Source organism: Calidris pugnax, unplaced genomic scaffold, assembly GCF_001431845.1.
Source record: "Calidris pugnax isolate Ruff unplaced genomic scaffold, ASM143184v1 scaffold44, whole genome shotgun sequence".
NCBI classification, from domain to species: domain Eukaryota; kingdom Metazoa; phylum Chordata; class Aves; order Charadriiformes; family Scolopacidae; genus Calidris; species Calidris pugnax.
The window spans coordinates 6,252,858-6,272,181 of record NW_015094506.1 but is presented as its reverse complement, the minus strand read 5'-3'; the positions used below and the strand labels follow the sequence as shown (position 1 = coordinate 6,272,181).

The following is a 19,324-nucleotide window of genomic DNA, read 5'->3' as shown; positions in this document are numbered from 1 at the left end:
GGGGGGGGGGGGGAGTTTAAAAATCTCTATGATTTTTTTGTTTGTTTTGTTTAATGGAAACAAATGAAATAAGATTTGATATTTCAACAAAATTATTTTAACTTTGTAGGTAATGCTGGATTTAATTCCATTTATTGACTTGATAAAGTAGACTAACATTATTTTTCTTTATATTTGCGTGGGTAGGTGGAATGAATAAAATAATATGGACAGCAAAACCATTAATTTTCCTTGAAAAAGGAAATTTTTCTAAAAGGAGCTACAAAAGCTGTAGTTTTCACGAGCACAAGTGGCCATAGTAAAATATTACTGCAAATTGAATGAAAAAACCCATTGTATTAATATGGAGGATGAAGGTCTACTTTATCTATACAGAAGAAAAAAAGTATCTTAATGACACATTCAGAAATTCTTTCAATATAGTGAAGTTTTCTTAAAAGTTACTTCATATAAAAATCCTGTCGTTTACTCCAGTTAATTCTTTTTGAAACTCATGAAATTACATAGTCTTAGAAAGGTAAAAATAAATGTGATCTGATGGACCAAGAATATTTCTTACTTTTTTATGAGAAGAGAAGCTGCTGGCTCTTACCTTAGCGTAATACCCGTTTCTGGCTAGACAACACCATTACGTGGCTTTGGTATAATAAAACTAAGAGACAAGTGGTCTAAAATGTGTAGTCAGAATATTACTAAATGTTAAAGTGTGATCTCAGTGATCTTTACATACGCGTGTTTGTGCAGCGTGCGTAGAAACTTGTATTCAGTTTTTCTGATGACAAAATTTAAGTATGTTGTAATGTGTTTCTTTGGTTTTGAAGATACAGTTAAACCAGTTTGCTTTAAAATATGGTAAATTCTACAGTTTTTCTTAGGAATACTGTAATGTGATAAATTGTTACCTTCACAAGTCTTTCTGAACTTTTATTTTAAGGGTCAAGATGGATAGCACAGATGAACCTCAGAAAAAAATCTTTAAAGCGCGAAAAACAATGAGAGTAAGTGATCGACAACAACTTGAAGCTGTTTATAAGGTTAAAGAGGAGCTGTTGAAGACAACTGAAGTTAAACTGTTAAACGGAAAACATGAGAATGGAGATTCTGATTTAAATTCACCTTTAAGCAATACAGACTCTGTGGAGATCAGGAGGGAAGTAAATGGCGTAGTGGACTTGTGTGTTAACTCTGAAGAAGGACGAACGGCTTCTGATGAAATTAATGAAGCCAAAAGCCCTGAAAGTCGGGCAGGGAACGTAGTCAATGACATGGAATCCAAACTTCTAGCACAGTCTCCAGACAATGTTACTCCTGAGCAAGATAAAGATCCTGATACTGCTTTAGCTTGTGAGGCTGACAGTGGTGTGCTTGGTAGCAATAAAGATAACTTCCATGAAGAAAATAATACAAAAGATCATTTGGACCAAAGAGAGAGTGAGATCCCATCAGAAGGTGAAAGTAAATCAATATGTGATATTAGTGAGTCTTCTGAAGAGAAGAGGGAAACAAATGACTTAACTGTTAATTCCAGTTCACCTGGTGAGGAAAAGAGGACTGAGGAAGTAACTGCTGAAGATGCTGTTGGAGAAGAAACCATCTCTAGCAGTATGGAAGCTGACCAGGAACCAAAGGACAAACAAGACAGCACTGCAGGTCTTTCAGAAACCAGTGTTCAGAAGACAATAGATGAGCCAAGTGGGAGTATCTTGGACAATACTGACTGTATGGAAACAGATGAAATTATTCCAATTTTGGAAAAACTAGCTCCTGCTGAAGATGAATTGAGCTGTTTTTCTAAAAGTTCTCTGCTTCCAGCGGATGACACAATTCCAGATCTAGAAGAGAAAATGGACAGCTGTTTGGGCTCACCATCCAAGCAGGAAAGCAATGAAAGTCTTCCAAAAGAGGCTTTCTTAGTACTGTCTGATGAAGAGGATCCCTGTGATGAGAAGGAGGAACATGCTGAAGTGATATTACCAAACAAGACAAGTCTTCCAGGTAAGACCTTTCTAAACTGGTAGTCTTGATCTAAGTCTGGGATTTTTTTCATTTTTGAGAATGACACACTTTTGACATGTTTCTAAGTCAAAAAGAGAGTTATTCCCACCAATTCTGTGTTATGTAGTCTTACATTTTTCACAGATGGAATTTGAGACCCAGAAAAAAATGAAAGTAACATCAAAAATGTCATCATTGATATCTGGTTTATTTTGTTTTTTTCTCCCCATACTCTTTGCAAACTGTGGGGTTGTGAGTGGAAGAAAAGGAAATAAGAGTAATTGTTAGACGTGGAACAGAAAGATTTGTGTGAAGAAAAATGTATTTATATACTGTTCTTGAGGATGGATTTCAACTTTCTTTAATGTGCAAATAAATAGTAAAAATGAAAATATGCTGGCAATCCAGGCATGTCACAAGTCCCATTTGTTTCAAATATTTAATTTTTTTTTTTTACCAAAAGACAGTATTGGAAAGATTTCATGAAAAACAGAAGTAATGTATGGTTTTCACGCCATACTGCTTTTATTCATTTAACTCGTAGTGGTTTTTATCTGATGACTCTGCCAACTGATTAACATTTGAAAGCATTAAGTATAGGAAGCTGGTACTGTACTCTCTTCATGTAGTTAGAAGATTTATGTTAAAGTGAATGGATGTTCTCTATAGTCTATTATTGTCATACAGTTTTGTAAGCTTTTTTTTTCTTGACATAGGGCACTCGTCATCCTATTGCACTTCTGAAAATAAAATAGATGAATAATTTAGAGTAAGTTGACACTGGGCTTTTATCTGTACTTAAGAAAACTGTTGTTTCAAATGATTTTGGGGTGGGGTTTTTTTGTTTGGTCTTTTTTTCCCCGATTTTATACCTTTTTATGAAATTACGTCCATGCTAACCCAAACGTGTTCAAACATGCTTGATTGGGTAGGAATTCCATGGATTAAACCACATTCAGGTGTCTTTTAGTCTCTCTGTAGTTAGCAACTAGTTTTTTAACTCTTGTGTCAGTAATGATGAAACTGTCTTTCACGAATGTGTGATGGTATTGAGTCTTCAGTCTCTAAACAACTAGAGAAAGGGAGGTAAGAATAGGTCTCTTCAACCATGTTTCGGATTCTTCCTTCTTTTCTGGTATTCAGATTTATTCCAGTTAAACACAGAAAAGGTAGGCTTCGTAGTTTCTTCTAAGGATCTTATTTAGGTGTTAGGTGTTGTACTGAGATTGCAAAAGTGATTCCATTCTTGTGCAATTAAAGTCTTCCAGAAACAATTTGGAGGTGGGGGGTGGCAGAGAGAAAGAATATTGTGTGTACTTGTGTCAAGATTGTAGTGTGTAGAGTCCCTTTTATCAAATGTACATTACAAACAAATTGATGATCATAGTTCTTACTGCAGTTTAAGTGTTCTTTCATTAGAGATTAGTGAAATTAGGATATCAGGGTTACATTTTTCATCTTGCATAATGAGAAAACACACTGTGGTCATAGTGGAGTTTTTGCTCTGGAGCAAAAAGCCCGAAGTGAATATTAAAAATTGGACTATAGTCTGCAGAAGTCTAAAAAGACTGTGTCCAGCAGTATTTTTTTTCAGGTTTATGACTTTTACAGTTGCCTGGCTACATCTGGGACTGTTTCGTGAAGTGAAAACTGGCTACCGTGAAGTATATTCTGTCCTTAACCAGCAGTCACCTGTTAATTTCTGCATTCTATGCTTCATAAAGCTTGCCTGTCAAGTTGCAGAGAAGGAAATTTAGATTTTTCTGAATAGTACATTCTGCATGAAATATTTAAATCAAGTCTCTTTGGGACCTGTTTTGTCCTAGATATAACATGGTATTAATACGAAAAATTTGCAGTCCTTTTACCAATTTCAGTCTTTGAATACAAAGATAACAGCAGAGAGGTTGCAGGGGCAGGAAACAGCTGTGTGAGAAAACAGGTAGAGTTATCTTAGAAAAAGATTAACATTTGGAAAAGGTCTGTGAGAATTAAATTTGTGGAGACAGTATGGAGATCATTTGAAGATGCTATATTGGAGACACAGGTGCAAACTGCTTAGTTAAAAAGTTCAGTTTTCAAAAAGCCTGGACAAAAACCAGCATGGCTAAACAATGTTGCAAATGGTCCTGGAAGACTTTCTTCAAATGGCCAGATTAGTAGAATCGTTTTATCAAGTAGTATTAGTAAATACAATACCTATGTTGGCACTTAAGATTTTTGTAATGGAAGATCATACATTAAAAAACCTTGGAGCTCTTCAGGTAAGTAAACAAGCACATGACAAAGACGACCTGATTTGAATTTGAATTTGTATTTGAATTCTTTTGGATAGCCAAACACAAAATGCTTTCCTACCAAGAACTTTTGGAAACTGAACTGTCTTCAGGTAAGATGGAAAGTCCTATGGAGGAAATAATCATTTGAAGAATGGAAAGTAAATCTACAGTAACCTGTTTCAGAGACTGTGCTGTGTGACAGAATTAATGATTTCCCTAAAATGAGGGGTCACTAGCAAGATAACAGTTTGCTGGTCATACTATGAAAAGCTGTAGAAGAATCTTGCAATGCGGAATGACTGGTGCATAAAAATGGCAGATGAGACTCACTGTGGTTAACTACAAAGTGGTACAGATGAGTATGAAAATGTTCATAACTTAAAAGGAAGATGGAAGTGACTCACCACTCAAGAACAATTTTCTAGGATTATAGTTGGTAATTTTGTGAAAACATTGAAACAATAGCAGTTGAAGAAAGCAAATAAAGAATGCTGGGAATAAATTAAGAAATGGAGGAAAATTTCACTATGGAACACCAAGCTCTTAAATGTTTTGCATAATTCTATTTCCTTCTCCCTCCCCACATCAAAGAAGATATCAGAGAACTGGAAAAGGTGGATGAAAGAGCAACAGGGTAGATGATGGAATTGCAGAGTAATTTTAATTCAGCCCTCTGATGGTCTTTATTCCAGCCTCCTATTCAGAGCAGGTCCAGTTACATCAGATGGCTCAGGGACCTTGGCCGTTCACTTTTGTGCATCTGTAAGGGTAGGTTAATATTTAACCAACCTCAACAGTGAAAATCTTTCTGCTTAATTGGCATCTTTAGTGTTCCAACTTGTATCCATTGTGTCCTGTCCTGTTGCTGTGCACCTTAAAAAGTAGTGGCTCCATCTTCTCTCTGCCTTCCCATTATGTTACGGAAGGCTGCCTGCTTGCAGAACTCTTGTTCAACTTTGTCAGATGGATTCAGTCCCTTCTCAGTAATTCTTAGTATCAGAGATTACCACAGTGAAAGGTGTGAAAACCTTGCCTGCAACATCTGTCATTCAGCCAGGTGGTGTTCTTCTGGAGGCACGCACTCTTTCTAGAGCTATTTTTTTTGGTCCCAGTTCATGGGGAGGGTTGGTGATAATGCCATCTTGAGGCTTTCTGCCCTTTGCCCTTTTCTGCAGAGATTCATTGCTACTCTTGGTGTGCTTAGAACTGCTTCTGGTAGTACTACTGGTGCCCTTGTGGATAAGCAGCAACAGGTAATAGGCTGAAAACCAGATGAGCCTTAGTAGGCTCTTTGCAGCACTGGCAGTGCAGGCCCTCAGTAAGCAGCTAATATCTTGAGGCATCAGGTCAGGTTGTTAGGTGGGTGTCTGCTGTGGGAGATATATGACTGTCACCAGTCTCTCCTATTTGTTACTATTTTGAATATAGGCTCTATCTGTCACTCCTTCTGTGCACTGCGGGGCTTGGATTTTTGTCTGTGCAGGGTTTATCCCCTCTTTGACCATTCTACACAGTCGGCTCATCTCCTACAGCTTCTTCACTTTCTGAGACAGAACTTTTAGACAAGGATGAACTGTATTTTAGAGTAAGATCTTTCAGCCAGAAAGAAGTGATGGAGGAGAGATGTGACAAAGATCCCTGGTAAGTGGCATGAAGAATGGATATTTGCTGTCTTGGAAGAAAAGAAAAAAGTGAGAGGCAGGATCAAAGGATGGAAGAAGAGATGGTTCGCTATGTGGAGGACTATGGAGCTACTTGCTAGCAACACCATGACTACTAAAAGTTTACCTACATTCATCTTCTGTGGAAGAAGATTTTTTTTGAGGGCGCAGAAACCATAAGGCTCTGGAGATCTTCCACCAGCAATTATTCGGAAAGCTGGGGAAGTTTTTTGGGAAGTTTCTCTCCTCCTTGTATTCTTCCCTTCTTGATTATCTGCTGTTGGCATGAAAGTGTTGGAGACAGGATCCTGGATTAAGTGAACTGTTGGGTTTACCTAATGCACCTGTTGCTATCTTCTTTCTCCTACCTGATTGGTGTACTCTCAAGTTTGATGAGGTGAGGATGTCTACCAAAGCGAATCTGAAGTCTTTCTTTCTCAGAATTGCTGGCACTTTGAGTGTTTTCTAGACATCTTGATTCTAGGCTTCTGTACAGGAGTGGCATTTCATGCCCTCTGGGGATAATTTGAAAGTGATCTTGTTACTGATCTTTGTTAAGGGAGTCTGAAGTCAAGCAGCACACGCAGGTGCAACCTTTTAAGAATAAAGAGTGCAGTTAACATTTACAAGAATACAGCTTGTCTTCTAGACAGTAGTGTTTGAAGAGATCTTCAGAGCATGTGAATGGCAGGTAAACAATTAAGCATGAACTTTTGTTCCTCTGTTGTGATAGAACTAGCTGTCAAAATTCTTGAATTCACAAAAAGGAAAATGTTACACTTAAATGGCACTGATGAAACCACTTTTCTGCCGTACTATTTCTTTTTCTGTTTTTTCCTTCAAAGAGGGATAAGGGAAGGCTTTCAGAGAGTTGCTGTAAAAAAAATATTTCACTGTTTGGGAAACAAGCTATACTGGAAAGCTTAAAAGAACATAAGTTTTATTCATATAATAGAAGATTAGGGAGGTCTATAATATCTGCAAAGAGGAGTTGAATATATGGTGGAAAGCAGTTTCTTAAATGTAGCAGACAAAAACACAACTGCATTTTAGATCTGCTGGATTTTGCAAGCAGATACCAGGCACGCTTCTGTCTGAGAGACTTTGGAGGACTGATTTATGGATGTTTGATTCATCAGTTGTAATCTTTAAGTTCTTTATGGATATTTTTTTCCAACTAAAAATATGGTAATAAATAGCTAAAGAAGAGGATATTGTGCTTTGTGTTTGAATCACTTAATTTTTTCTATCTATTTATTTTATGATAGGCAGTGGGAGTTGTGACTAAGTAATAGAGTAGTTCAGGTTGGGAGGGATCTCAGGAGGTCTGTAGTCCAGTCTCCTGCTCAAAGTAGGGTCAGCTGTGAGATTAGACAAGGTGGCTCAGAACTTTATCCAGTTAGGTCTTGAAAACTTCCACTGGTGAAGACTGGACAACCCCTCTTGGCAACTTGTTCCATTGAGTCTCTTCATGTTGGAAATGTTTTTCTTTCTATCAGTTGGATAGAAAGAAATCTATCTTGTTTCTGCTTATATGTGTTGTCCCTTACCATTGCCATGGACTTTTACATTAAGTCTGGCTCCATTTTCTCAAAAGCCACCTTACAGGTATTGGAAAGCTGGTTATAAGTCCCTATTAGGTTTTATCTTCTCCATGCTGAACAAGCCTATCTCCCTCAGCCTCTCTTACAGGTCATGTTTTCCAGCCCCTTAGCAGTCTTTTGCTCCTTACCAAGAGACGGCAATAATGATTGTCAAGTAAAGGGCAATAACCATTTCTTATGATATACTGGCTCTGTTCCTCTAAACATAGTTCAGGATGCTGTGGACCTCCTCTGCTGCTGGGGCATGCTGTGTTGGCTCATGCTTTGCTTGCTGTCTGTGTGAGTCTGCAAAGCAGAGCTGCTCCCCAGCTTTGCAGGCCCTAGCCTGTGTCATTGCAAGGGTTCTCCCTTCCCAGGTGCAGAACTTTTGTATTTGTCCTTGTTGAATAAAGCATTTGTCATCCCATTCCTTGAGCTTGTCTAGGTCATGATGATTCCTTTAAAAATATATGAATCTATGATTACTTCCTAAACAAAAATAGTCAAATCTATCATGTTTCATGGGAAATATTTCTGTTTTATAATAACTTTTGGGTAGAGTTTGATTAAGGATTCACTACTTAAAAAGCTATGCATGGAATCGCCAAGGTTGGAAGAGATTTTTAAGATCAGTGAGTCCAGTCATTATCCTAACACTGCCCAAACCACCACTAAACCATGTCCCTGACCACCACGTCTACCTGTCTTTTAAATACATCAGGGATGGTGATTCCACCACTTCGCAGGGCAGCCTGTTTCAATTTTTGATAACCATTCTGGTTAAGAAATGGTGAAGAAATTTTCCCAATATCTATCCTAAACCTCCCCTGGCGCAGCTAGAGGACATTTCTTCTTGTCCTATCGCTTGTTACTTGGAAGAAGAGACCAACCCCCATCTCGCTATGCTTTTTTTACTTTTTTGTGATTGCTGCCTGTGCATGTCAGTTCCAGCCAATCTATAAGGAGAACATTATGGTTACAAGATTATGGAACAATGAGAGTATGACTGTGCAGACCAGAGTAACTTGCAAATACTGCTCAGATGCTTTTAGGCTTACTCATTATTTTTATTTCCATTTAGATGTATATTTTGGCAGAACTGACATCCAAATATGCATCCAGTCAGTCACTAAGCAGATCTAAATACTTGCAGCTGTAGAATTTATTAAAAGGTATTTTCAACTGTTCGGTGACAGGAAAACACCTAGTTAGAAAAAACCCAAACATCTTTGTGTTCAGATCCACAGCAAATAGTGTGACTTAAGACAACTGTGTGATAAACACAGTGATAATTTTATCATCAACGTATTTTTTTTAAAGGACTGCATTAATTGGTTCTGCCATCTCTAGCATCAGGATAATGATATTGCAGCTTATCAGTAAAAAATAAACTGATTCCCGTGTTCTAGCCTTTTATCTGTTGTGTCTTGTCTTGTCGCTGGGCACCACTGAGAAGAGCATGACCGCATCCTCTTGACACCCACCCGTTAGATATTTATAAGCACTGATGAGATCCCTTCTTAGTCAGTCTTCTCTGGGCTAAACAGACCCAGGTCTCCCAGCCTTTCCTCATGAGAGGGGTGCTCCATTCCCTTGATCATCTTTGTAGCCCTCTGCTGGGCTCTTTCCGGTAGTTCCCTGTCCTTCTTGAACTGGAGGGTCCGGAACTGGGCACAGTATTTGTATCTTTCAGTTTAATGTTAAAATCTGTAGGTTGTGGGAAAAGTACTCTTGAACCTAATGACTCCCTTTTAGATTTTTAGGTGAATGAGGCCTAATTTAGTGCTAACAATTAAATACATGAAGCTTATCTTTAAGTCTTTAAAAAAGTAGGTGGGATAGGTGCTATGCCATTTTATTACCTTCAAAAATAAATCAGATTGGTTTTGAAGAAATTATGTGGTATGAGTATTACTTCTTGCATAATTAACAAAATGAAAAATTTCATCATTTCTATTTTGGGGTTTCTGACTCTTTCCTTTTTCTGATTTATTAGGTGACTTATTTAAAATCATTCAAATGTTTTTCATAATAGAAGAAAAATGTAGTGTTAAGAGAGCATCAAACATATCTGTGCAGCCAGAACTTTCTCCAAAAATGCTAGTAAAGACTGCTGTAATAACAAAATGAAAATAGGAAATGGGAGAAGTGTACAGTTCAAGATGTGCGTAACAGCGCTGAGTTGTTCTGTTATATTCTGGATAGATATTAATGTAAATGTAAAAGTAATAGGTTTACATTGTATCTAGCAAGCACAAGAGGTGGCAAATACAGCCGGTACAAAACACATAATGGAAGTTCATAGAAAGTATAATGAGAGTTTTCAGGAAGTGTTAGCATTTTTCATTTTAACTTGTGTGTATTTGGGTGTGTTATTTCAGATTTTTCTTTATTTAAGAATTTCTGTAACTGTATGTTTTTAAATTACTAGTCTTAAATTGTATTAGGAAGAAACTTTAAATGAAAAATTGTATTTGTTAAGAAAAGAAGAATTTAGATCTTTTATACCATAAAGGTTATGGGTGAATCTGCCAATTGTAAATAAATAAACATATTAATATTTGGTTACTGAAATTTTTATAATTTTTTTCCTAGGTGAAAAAGAAAACTATAATAATTAATTGAGAACTTTAACTACATCTAGAACATAGTTTCATTTCAGAGGCAACTTTGAGGCATCCTGTTGATTTTAAAGCTAAGCAAACCTAGAAGGGAATCTTGCTGTGTTACATGGTAGTTCAAATTTTTGCTTTGAAGGTATCCTGGTTTTTTTTTCGCATCTGCATTCTCTCTGTAATGTACTTATTTCTCTCACTTTTCCCAACATGGTTTTTCATAAGTATTCTAAGTTTGCTACTCAAAATAGGACTCTTAGGTAGGTCAGCATAACTAACACATGGGTGGTGGTGGTTTTTTTTCTTGTATTTGTAGAAGAGGTGGAGGAAGAGACAAGAAAAGAGAGTGAGGAGGATAAAGAAGAGGAGGCTCACAAAGAAGAAGAGAAACACACAGAGAAAAGTACGTAATGTTAAAACTATTATGCTTCACTGATGGCATGTGAGAAACAGTCATTGGAGTTGGAAGGTACCTTTTGAGATTATCTAGTTCAAATCCCCTCCTCAAAACCAGGTCAACTACAGCAGTTTGCTCAGAACCATGTCCTGACAGATTTTGAGTGTCTCTGCGGAAGGACACTCCACAAACTTCCAGTGTTCCACTTCCAGTGTTTGATCACCCTCACAGTAAAAATGTTTTGGTAGTTTGAATGGAATTGCCTGTGTGTGAATTTGCATCCATTTCTCTCATTCTTTCGCTGGTACTCAGTAGGAGTCTTGCTCTGTCTTTTTCACTCTCCACCCATCAGGTAATTTACACGCATTATAAAAATCTCCCCTAACTGCCTTCTCCAGCTGAATAATGCCAGCTATCATTTCCTCATAGGACAGATGTTCCAGTCCGTAAAACATCTTGGTGGCCCTACACTGAACTCTATCCAGTATGCTCACATCTTTCTTGTATTTAGAAGCCCAGAACTGGACACAAGATTCAGGGTTCAGTCTCACAGCGCTTATCAGAGAGGAATAGTTACCTCCCCTCAACTTGCTGGCCATACTCTTCCTCACGCAGCCAAGGATATTGTTGGCCGCCTTTGCCCACAGGCCACATTGCTGACTTTTGTTCAACTTGATGTGCCTGAAGACCACCAGAGCCTTTACTGCAAAGCTGTTTTCCAGACAGTCATTTCCCATTCTGTACCAGTACATGGGTTTATTCCTACCTAAGTGTAGGACTGTGCATTTTATTTTGTTGAACTTCATAAGGTTCCTGTTTGCCTGTTTCTCCAGCTTGTCAAGGTGACTCTGGCAGTATAACCATCTAATGTAGAAACCACTCTTTCCAGTTTTTTATCATATGCAAATCGCTGAGGATGCCCTCTACCCTATTATCTAGGTCATTAATGAAGATGTTAGTGTTGGTACCAGTATCACTTACTGGTGTATGTTACTAGTGATGAGCTCCAACTGGACTTTCTGCCACTAGTCACAGTCCTTGGACCCAGCAGTTGAGCCCAGTCCATTTTTCTAGGTCAAAAATCATAAATTTGTCTCTGAGGATGTTTTGAGTGTCAAAAGCATAATACTATCCATTGCTCTCCCCTTGTCCACCAAGCCAGTCATCTCATCATAGAAGGCTATCTGGCTGATGAAGCATGATTTTCCCTTGATAAATCCATTCTGACTATTCTCCATCACCACCTTCTTAATATGTTTAGAGGTAATTTCTAGAATTACTTGCTCCATCGTGTTCCCAGGGATTGGGGTGAGGCTGACCATCCTGTGATTCTCTGCATCCTTCTTGCCGTTCTTGAAGATTAGAAGAAAGCAAATGTCTCTCCTGTCCTCAGGAAGCTTCTGCTATTGCCACAACCTTTCAGAGATTGAGCGTGGCCTTGCGGTCACCTCAGCCGGCTCCCTTGGCACTTCTGGGTGCATCCTTCTGGCTTGGACTTGTGTATGTCCAGTTTGTTTAAATGTTAACTGAGCCCTCCTCCACTTACAGCAAGTCTGCCTTTGCTCCAGACTGTCCCACTGGTCACATGGAGCTGGCATTGCTGAAGGCAAGTCTCCTCAATAAAGTCTGAGGCAAAGAAGGCATTGAGTGCCTGGCATTTTTTTGTGTCCTTTGTGACTTCCTCCCCTGCATTTTCCATAGTTTTCCTTTTGCTGCTGGTGTATTGGTAGAAGCCCTTCTTGTTGCCCTTTGTGTCCCTCATCAGATACAGCATAAGGTGAGCTTTGGCATTCTTAACCCCATTCCCACCTACACAATGCCTTTATCTTTCTCACAGCTCACCTGTCCCTAGCAGATGGGGGCCTCCACCCCCTGCAGAGAGTCACTTGCTACTAATGTGTGGTGCTACTGCATGGCTCAGGGTTAGCGTTCTTACTGGTTTAGGATGAAAAAGCTTAAACTGGGGAGAAATGAAACTTTGTAATAATCATAGCATTCTGCAGAAACCTGTTTTTTCAAAGGTTTCTCACAAGCAGTTATATCTAATTGTTCCAGGTGAGGTGTCAAGGAGAAAACGTTCCAAATCTGAGGACATGGATAGTGTTCATTCTAAACGTCGTCGGTACATAGCAGAAGATTATGAAGCAGAACTCCAAGTAAAAATTACAGCCAGGAAGGATGTTGACGAGAAATTACAAAAGGTAGGATGGAAATATAGAGTGAAGAGAGCAAACACGTGTCACGTGGCTTACCATCTTTGAATTAGCCATCCTATGCCACACATTCCTTGTCCCCCCAAACACTACCTCTTTTTTGTGGTTGAAAATTGGACATAAGTCAAGTAACAAAGGTGTCTTAATTCATATAAAATCCTATATAGCCCTACTTTTAAGAGGAGACCAAATACAATTTGAAAACTATACTCCAAGTCTTACATTTGAAATGTCCTAAATATTTGAATTCTTAAGTCTGGTGTGACTATAGATGGAGATTCTTCGCAAAGGAGGTGTTTCAGTGTGGTAAAGGTTTATATATGGTGCGCTTTATTGTGTACCTACCTTTAAAGAAAGTCCATCTCCAAACAGGAGTGCAATCAGCATAGTGTTTTGAAGATTTTTATAGAGCTGTTAACGTGATTGCAGCATTGGCATGTAAAGAAATCTATGGTCTTGAAGAAAAAAAATATTCTACAATTCTTCCCTTAGTTAGTTAGCTTGCATGTGTTGTAACTTAATTACTATAGAATACGGAAAACTGAACCACATATGTTGCTTGTTTGTTTTTGTTTCCTAAGGAAAATAAGTGTATCGAGTAAACTTTGTGGAAATCAGTCTCTTTCCATTTTTAACTTCTGTAAGAAAAGCAATGCAAGACATTTCTGCTAGGGGAAGATGCATCTCAGAAATGAAGTTTTGTTGAGTATCTTTAGTTTCTGTTCTTTGAGTGCCAGTATCCTTCTCAAGAACAGGAAAAGTAAGAGGAAAAATTAATTTGTGTGAACACAGCATTTAATGAAAATATCTTGTTACGGTTCTTTCTATATGTAACAAGGTTTTATAAACTTATTCCAGTGCAATGAAATTAATTTCTTGAATTAATGGCAAAGAAGAACCATTTGTACTTGCCAAAATAGATGTAGAAACTTTTCTTAGATGTGCAGCCATATACTTACTGATGACTATAGATTTATTTGATTGATAGGGCACAGCTGTTGTCACTGTTCTTTTTGTAGGGGGACAGTTGTTAACAGTTGAGAATATTTTTACTGATTGTCTCTCAAGTTCTGGGATTGCATTGTTATTTTTCTTTTTTTCTTTTTTTTTAATAATAATAATTTTGCAGGTTATCCAGAGACTGTTAGAAGAGAAACTTACTGCTTTACAGTGTGCTGTATTTGACAAGACTCTGGAGGACTTGAAAACCCGAATAGAGAAAGTAGAATGTAACAAGAGACATAAAACTGTGCTTACTGAACTACAGGTGAGTGTTTGTGTATTGAACTGCATATTAGAGTCAAATTTAAAATTAGGTTCCTCGACATTTAGTAGTAAGTCACCTGTAGTTATCAGTAGGGAAGCTATTTTGTCTCCACAAAGGGAAGGGGCGACAAGCAGCAGATACTAATGTTGCTTTTGAATTGTAAGATTCTAAATGCCTACTCAGAAAGAGAAAAGCAACCTTTTAGTCATCAAAAAACCCTTGAGCAAGTCTTCCTTCTGCAAACTGATTCATTAGCTGTTAGTAAACTGCTTTTCCACTCCTCTATTCCATGTAGACATTCTTCAAATAAACGTAAAGTATGAAAATATCTAATGCCTCTTATGAAGCCAGAAATTTGCTTAAAAACAGAAAAACACGGAAAGGAGAGGATGATGGCACTGGACTTTGTAGAACATTGAAACAAAGAAACATCATGTAACATTATTCATGTTATTCCCCCAGAAACTAAGTAATTATGTTCTAGCAAGGAAACAAATAGCTAGTGTTGAATGCAGTATGCTTTCTTGCATTCTTTATAGAAATAATGTGGCTGGGGGTGATATGAGGAACATCACAAAAATCAAAGAATTTTGAAGTGACAAGACAATTAAAAGCTTATGTCATAACAGATTCAAACAATCACAGAATCACAGCATTGTTGGAGTGGAAGGGACCTTCTAGAGGTCATCTAGTCCAACTCCCCTGCCAAAGCAGGATTGCCATTTAACTTTTAACATAAAAAAAAAAGTACAGAGTTTGCCAGATGAGTTTGTACTACACAACTCTTCCCCCTTGCTGCCTTAGATATTTTCTGTTGACTTTTTGTTAAGTGCTATCTAACACTCTTTCAGTATACTCATTCATCAGTGTCTTTAGCCATCAACTATGGTGTCAAATTAATAACATCATATAAGGCTGTCAGTGTGTTGATGTTAGTGTACTCAAAATCTAAGCTTATGTGGTTTTGTTATGCAAGGTGCTCCAAAATGTCTCTGCATTGTAAAAGATAGCAGAAATTGAAATACAAATATAATTAAAGGCAGATTATAATTGTAGCTTCATTATGTGCTTGGTAAAATGTGAAAGACGTGAGGTAAGGCTTTTAAATGGACCAGCTCCTTTTAGTTTAAGAAGTTCGGAAATCATGGTATGTGAAACTCACAGATTTTTTTAAAACTTCCATTCTTCTAGGGCTAATCTTGTGTTTTCAGGAGTTCATAAAAGTAATTTAACTCTTCTTTCTGAGCAATAAAAGTACCTGCTTAGAGCAAGCGGCCCAGCTACTGCCTCTAGAATAAGTCAGCCATCAGAACTGCAACCTAGACAGTGCAAATTAGGATCTTGTAATGCTTAGGTAATTAGAGAAGAAATGGTCACCAAATAGTATATTGAGGGAAATACAGTAAGTAAAAGACAAGATTTAAGAATGGTGCTTAAGAAGATAATGAACCTGACACCTGAACATCAAATAGACTAAAAGAAAGCTGACAGTAAGGTGCGTGTGGTGTGTAGTGTATCAGTGAGAGGGAGAAATAAGATAAATGGGGTAAGAGTAGATAATAGGAAAGACAAAAAGGGGTGCATTAACAATGTGGTTGGTACATAATGCATTAAAACAGCCAAATCCTTTCAGTTGCTTTCATTCATGCAAAATACTGCGTGAACCTCTGCAAGATGGATTGTGCTTGTGCAATTGTGAATGGGAAGGAAACTAAGATACCTTGATTGTGATGCATGTGTGTGTCTTTCTGCTGCTCTGAAGTAATACACTTGTTCTGTATTTCAAGGAAGAATAATTTCCCCTGGTATGAAAATAGCCTTTGACTTATGTCTTAATTATGTATATTTTTAGTTTGTATAATTTCTTTGATGGTTCTTGGGGAGGATATTTATGGGTCTGTTTGTTTTCATCTTCTTCCCATTTAGGCTAAAATTGCTAGATTGACAAAGCGGTTTGGAGCAGCCAGGGAGGACTTGAAGAAAAGACAGGAAGTAAGAACTAGATTTGTTATACTTGTTTTTCTGAATTAGTCTGAACTTTGTGTTGAAAAATAAAGAAATTTTATTTGCAGAAAGATGGGATATGGTTGTTCAATTGTGTTCGCAAAGTAGGTTTGTCTTGTTTGATAAGGGCAGTGATATGAAAGAATAATCTTTTAACATCTGTCACACAATTCTGATTTGTACAGAAGGTTCTTTAAGCATTGTTAGTGTGAAAGCACCTTAAACTATGTAAGTAAATCTAATTTACTTCAATATGAAGAGTACAGAGTAAATAAGAGTGAATCCCAGTACCTTGATTTTGGGGGTGGAGGAGGGAGAGGAGAGGAATGGATACAAACAACAGTATTTCTCTGTGTCTAGAGTGAATATTTTGGATTAATTATGGTGAAGGAAGTGGCAGCTAAAAGTCCATTAACATTCAGGAAGAAGTTCTCTTGCTATGAAAACCTGAAGAAAAGAGACTTATTAAAAGGGAGGATGTAGGAGAGGGAGGGAGACAGGCAGGTAGACCAAGGAGACTTTGAGGGGTTGTAAAACATGCCAAGTTCTTTTGCAGTGTTGCCTCTAGGAAATTTATATCTAACACAGAAATGAATGAATATGAAATACAATGAAGGCATAAGTTTGTAAGCTGACTTACAGTTGTTTTGTTATGGCTTTTCTCTCTATCTGTTTGTTGTGGTTTTTTTTAAAGAATCCACCAAATGCACCTCTGTCCCCAGTGAAAGCAGCAAGTGACACTGCAAACACAAACAGTGCAACTTACCGGTAAGCAAACCACATCACTGACCATGTAAAAATTTACAATAGGAAACTTGAGATACCAATCTAATAGATAATCCCTGTACTTTTTTTTAATTAAGGTGCTCTTCCTTTTCCTTCATTGCTCTTAAATTGTAAAATTTTATTTTCTTTCACAGAAGTCATAAATGGACACTATTGAATCCATTCTTAGGTAAACTGAAATGAGTGGTTTCAACGGTTAAAAAAATACTGGACAAAAACGAAAGTTTAATTTCAAGGAAGGGAAAATTCTCATGGTGAAAGGCAAACATGGTGCAAGCACCTAAAAATTTACAAATAATGCTGTATTATTTTTTTTTTAGCAGGGGAATATCCAAAGTTAATCTAGGGGTGGGGGGGGCAGAAAACATATAGGTTTAGAAAATGTCAGTTAAAGGAATAGCCGTAAAATAAGGCTTTTTTCATCAGCATACTGTTCATAATTATACTTAGTGTCGCTCATTGATAAATGCTAACTGAAAATTCATTCTATAGAAATGCTGGCACAGTGAGACAGATGCTGGAATCAAAGAGGAATGTAGGAGAGAGCACACCAGCAACTTTTCAAGCCCCTGTGAATGCAGGTAAGAAAATGCCTGTGGACTGCCAACACACTTAAAGTTTTACTGCTTTCTGTTAAACAAGCAACTAACTGAACAGAGCAAAACTGGGGTTTATGACTATTTTTTTTCTTATATGGAAAGTCATTATTTTAAGCTCCTCTACCACAATCCCAATCTATATTTTTGTAGTGTGCTGTTGTGATTTCCGACACCAGGTAAGGGAAAAAATGTGTTGATTCAGCAAAACCAGAACAATGTTCTCAGCAGACTCCTTGCTGGATATGGCAGCAAAACTTCCAGTCTCTCAGCTGCCAAGAAGTGAAACTTAGGACTCGCAGGCCATTTTTTGTACTTGATCATAATGGGATACTGAGATCTTCCCTTCTACCTAATGGCTACAGAAGTTGAGTGGGAAACTAAAGGAAGTCATAAGCCCCAATTCTTAAGAGAATTAAGTTGAAAAACAGAATTCCTAGATTAGAGTTTCATAGGGAGTGTAGAATCAAAACCACCATTAATTACATTCATTGTAGTCCTACTATCTTTGGTTTTAAAAATAGTTTACCTAATATTGAAGCTGCATTTTTTCCACACAATCATCTCATAGTAGGCATATACTGGCTTTCTATATTCTATTGTGCTCCTGATCTTTAGATTTAATCCTGAAATTTTGTTGCATAACAGCAAGTATCTTCTCTAGCACATTAATCCTTGGTTTCAGTAGAACCTTCTGGATACAGGGGCCTAGAAAAGCTTTTCTACCATTTCTGTAATGAGTGTTTAAAATGCTGTATTTCATGTGTTTTCAACAGTTAAATCTTGGATGTTTCTTCAAACCTGTGTGTGTCATAGTTCCTTGTATATCCTAATTTTTTGTCATTTATCTATAGTTCTTTTAAGCAGAAATACAGTGTTGACTGTATCTTTAATTAAGTCATTGAATCAGAGTGTAGAACAGAAAAAGAGTATCTATGGCCTTCCTTTGAAAAAAAAATTAATCATATACCACATTTTTCATAGAATCATAGAATGGTTTGGGCTGGAAGGGACCTTTAAAGATCCTTTAGTCCAGCCCTCCTGCTGTGGCCCAGGCCATCTTTCACTAGATCAGGTTGCTCAAAGCTCTCCCTAGCCTGACTTTGAACACTTAAGGTGATGGAGCATTTACAGCTTCTTTGGACAACCTATTCCACCACCCTCATTGTGAATTGTTTCCATTTGTTGTGTTGGAGTGAAACTTCCCACTTGGTTCAAATGCTTAACTTCTTTTTGTTTTGGTTTTTTTTGTTGTTGTTGTTTAGTGCCAGCTTCCAGTCTTGCTGCTCCTCCAGCAGTTGTCAGTGGACATTCTAAGCCTCAGACTCCAGTGACCTCCACCAGCTCTTTGACAACAACAGTTATTCCCGCAGCTACCGCAGCTACGGTTGTGGGCACTAACCAAGTGCCCAGTGGCAGCACTCAGTCAGTGTCTGTCTCATTACAGTCTTTGCCTGTAATCTTGCATGTACCTGTTGCAGTGTCATCCCAGCCTCAGCTCCTGCAAGGCCACACTGGGACTTTGGTAACTAACCAGCAGTCAGGCAACGTTGAATTTATATCCGTACAAAGCTCATCTACAGTTGGTAGCCTTACCAAACCTACAGTGTCTTTGGCATCAACTAACCCAACTAAACCAAATAACAGCCCGTCTGTGCCCAGTCCTGGTATTCAAAGGAACTCTCCAGCCAGTGCTGGGTCAATAGGCACAACATTGGCAGTACAGGCTGTTTCTGCTGCACATCCTGTTGCCCAGGCCACAAGGACTACTTTGCCCACAGTGGGTACTTCAGGACTTTATAATGCTACCAGCAGTCGAGCTCCCCTACAGATGAAGATTCCCCTTTCTGCATTTAGTAGTACAGCTCCCATTGAACCACCCACCGTTACAGCGCCCAGAGTTGGTAAGTTGTGCTTGAATGTTGACA

At 37.9% G+C, this 19,324-nt stretch overlaps 1 protein-coding gene across 8 annotated transcripts in view; it reads left to right on the top strand.

Annotated features, from left to right (window-relative positions):
- ATF7IP (activating transcription factor 7 interacting protein) overlaps positions 1–19,324 on the top strand; it is a 104,264-nt gene that overhangs the window by 52,433 nt on the left and 32,507 nt on the right. For all 8 annotated transcript variants that reach the window (XM_014963590.1, XM_014963588.1, XM_014963589.1 and 5 more), the window contains 8 exons: positions 935–1,995; positions 10,450–10,536; positions 12,586–12,731; positions 13,873–14,010; positions 15,937–16,002; positions 16,709–16,782; positions 17,293–17,381; positions 18,662–19,300. In XM_014963590.1, coding sequence (XP_014819076.1) covers positions 935–1,995; positions 10,450–10,536; positions 12,586–12,731; positions 13,873–14,010; positions 15,937–16,002; positions 16,709–16,782; positions 17,293–17,381; positions 18,662–19,300 — 2,300 coding nt within the window. The remainder of the gene's footprint in view (positions 1–934; positions 1,996–10,449; positions 10,537–12,585; positions 12,732–13,872; positions 14,011–15,936; positions 16,003–16,708; positions 16,783–17,292; positions 17,382–18,661; positions 19,301–19,324) is intronic.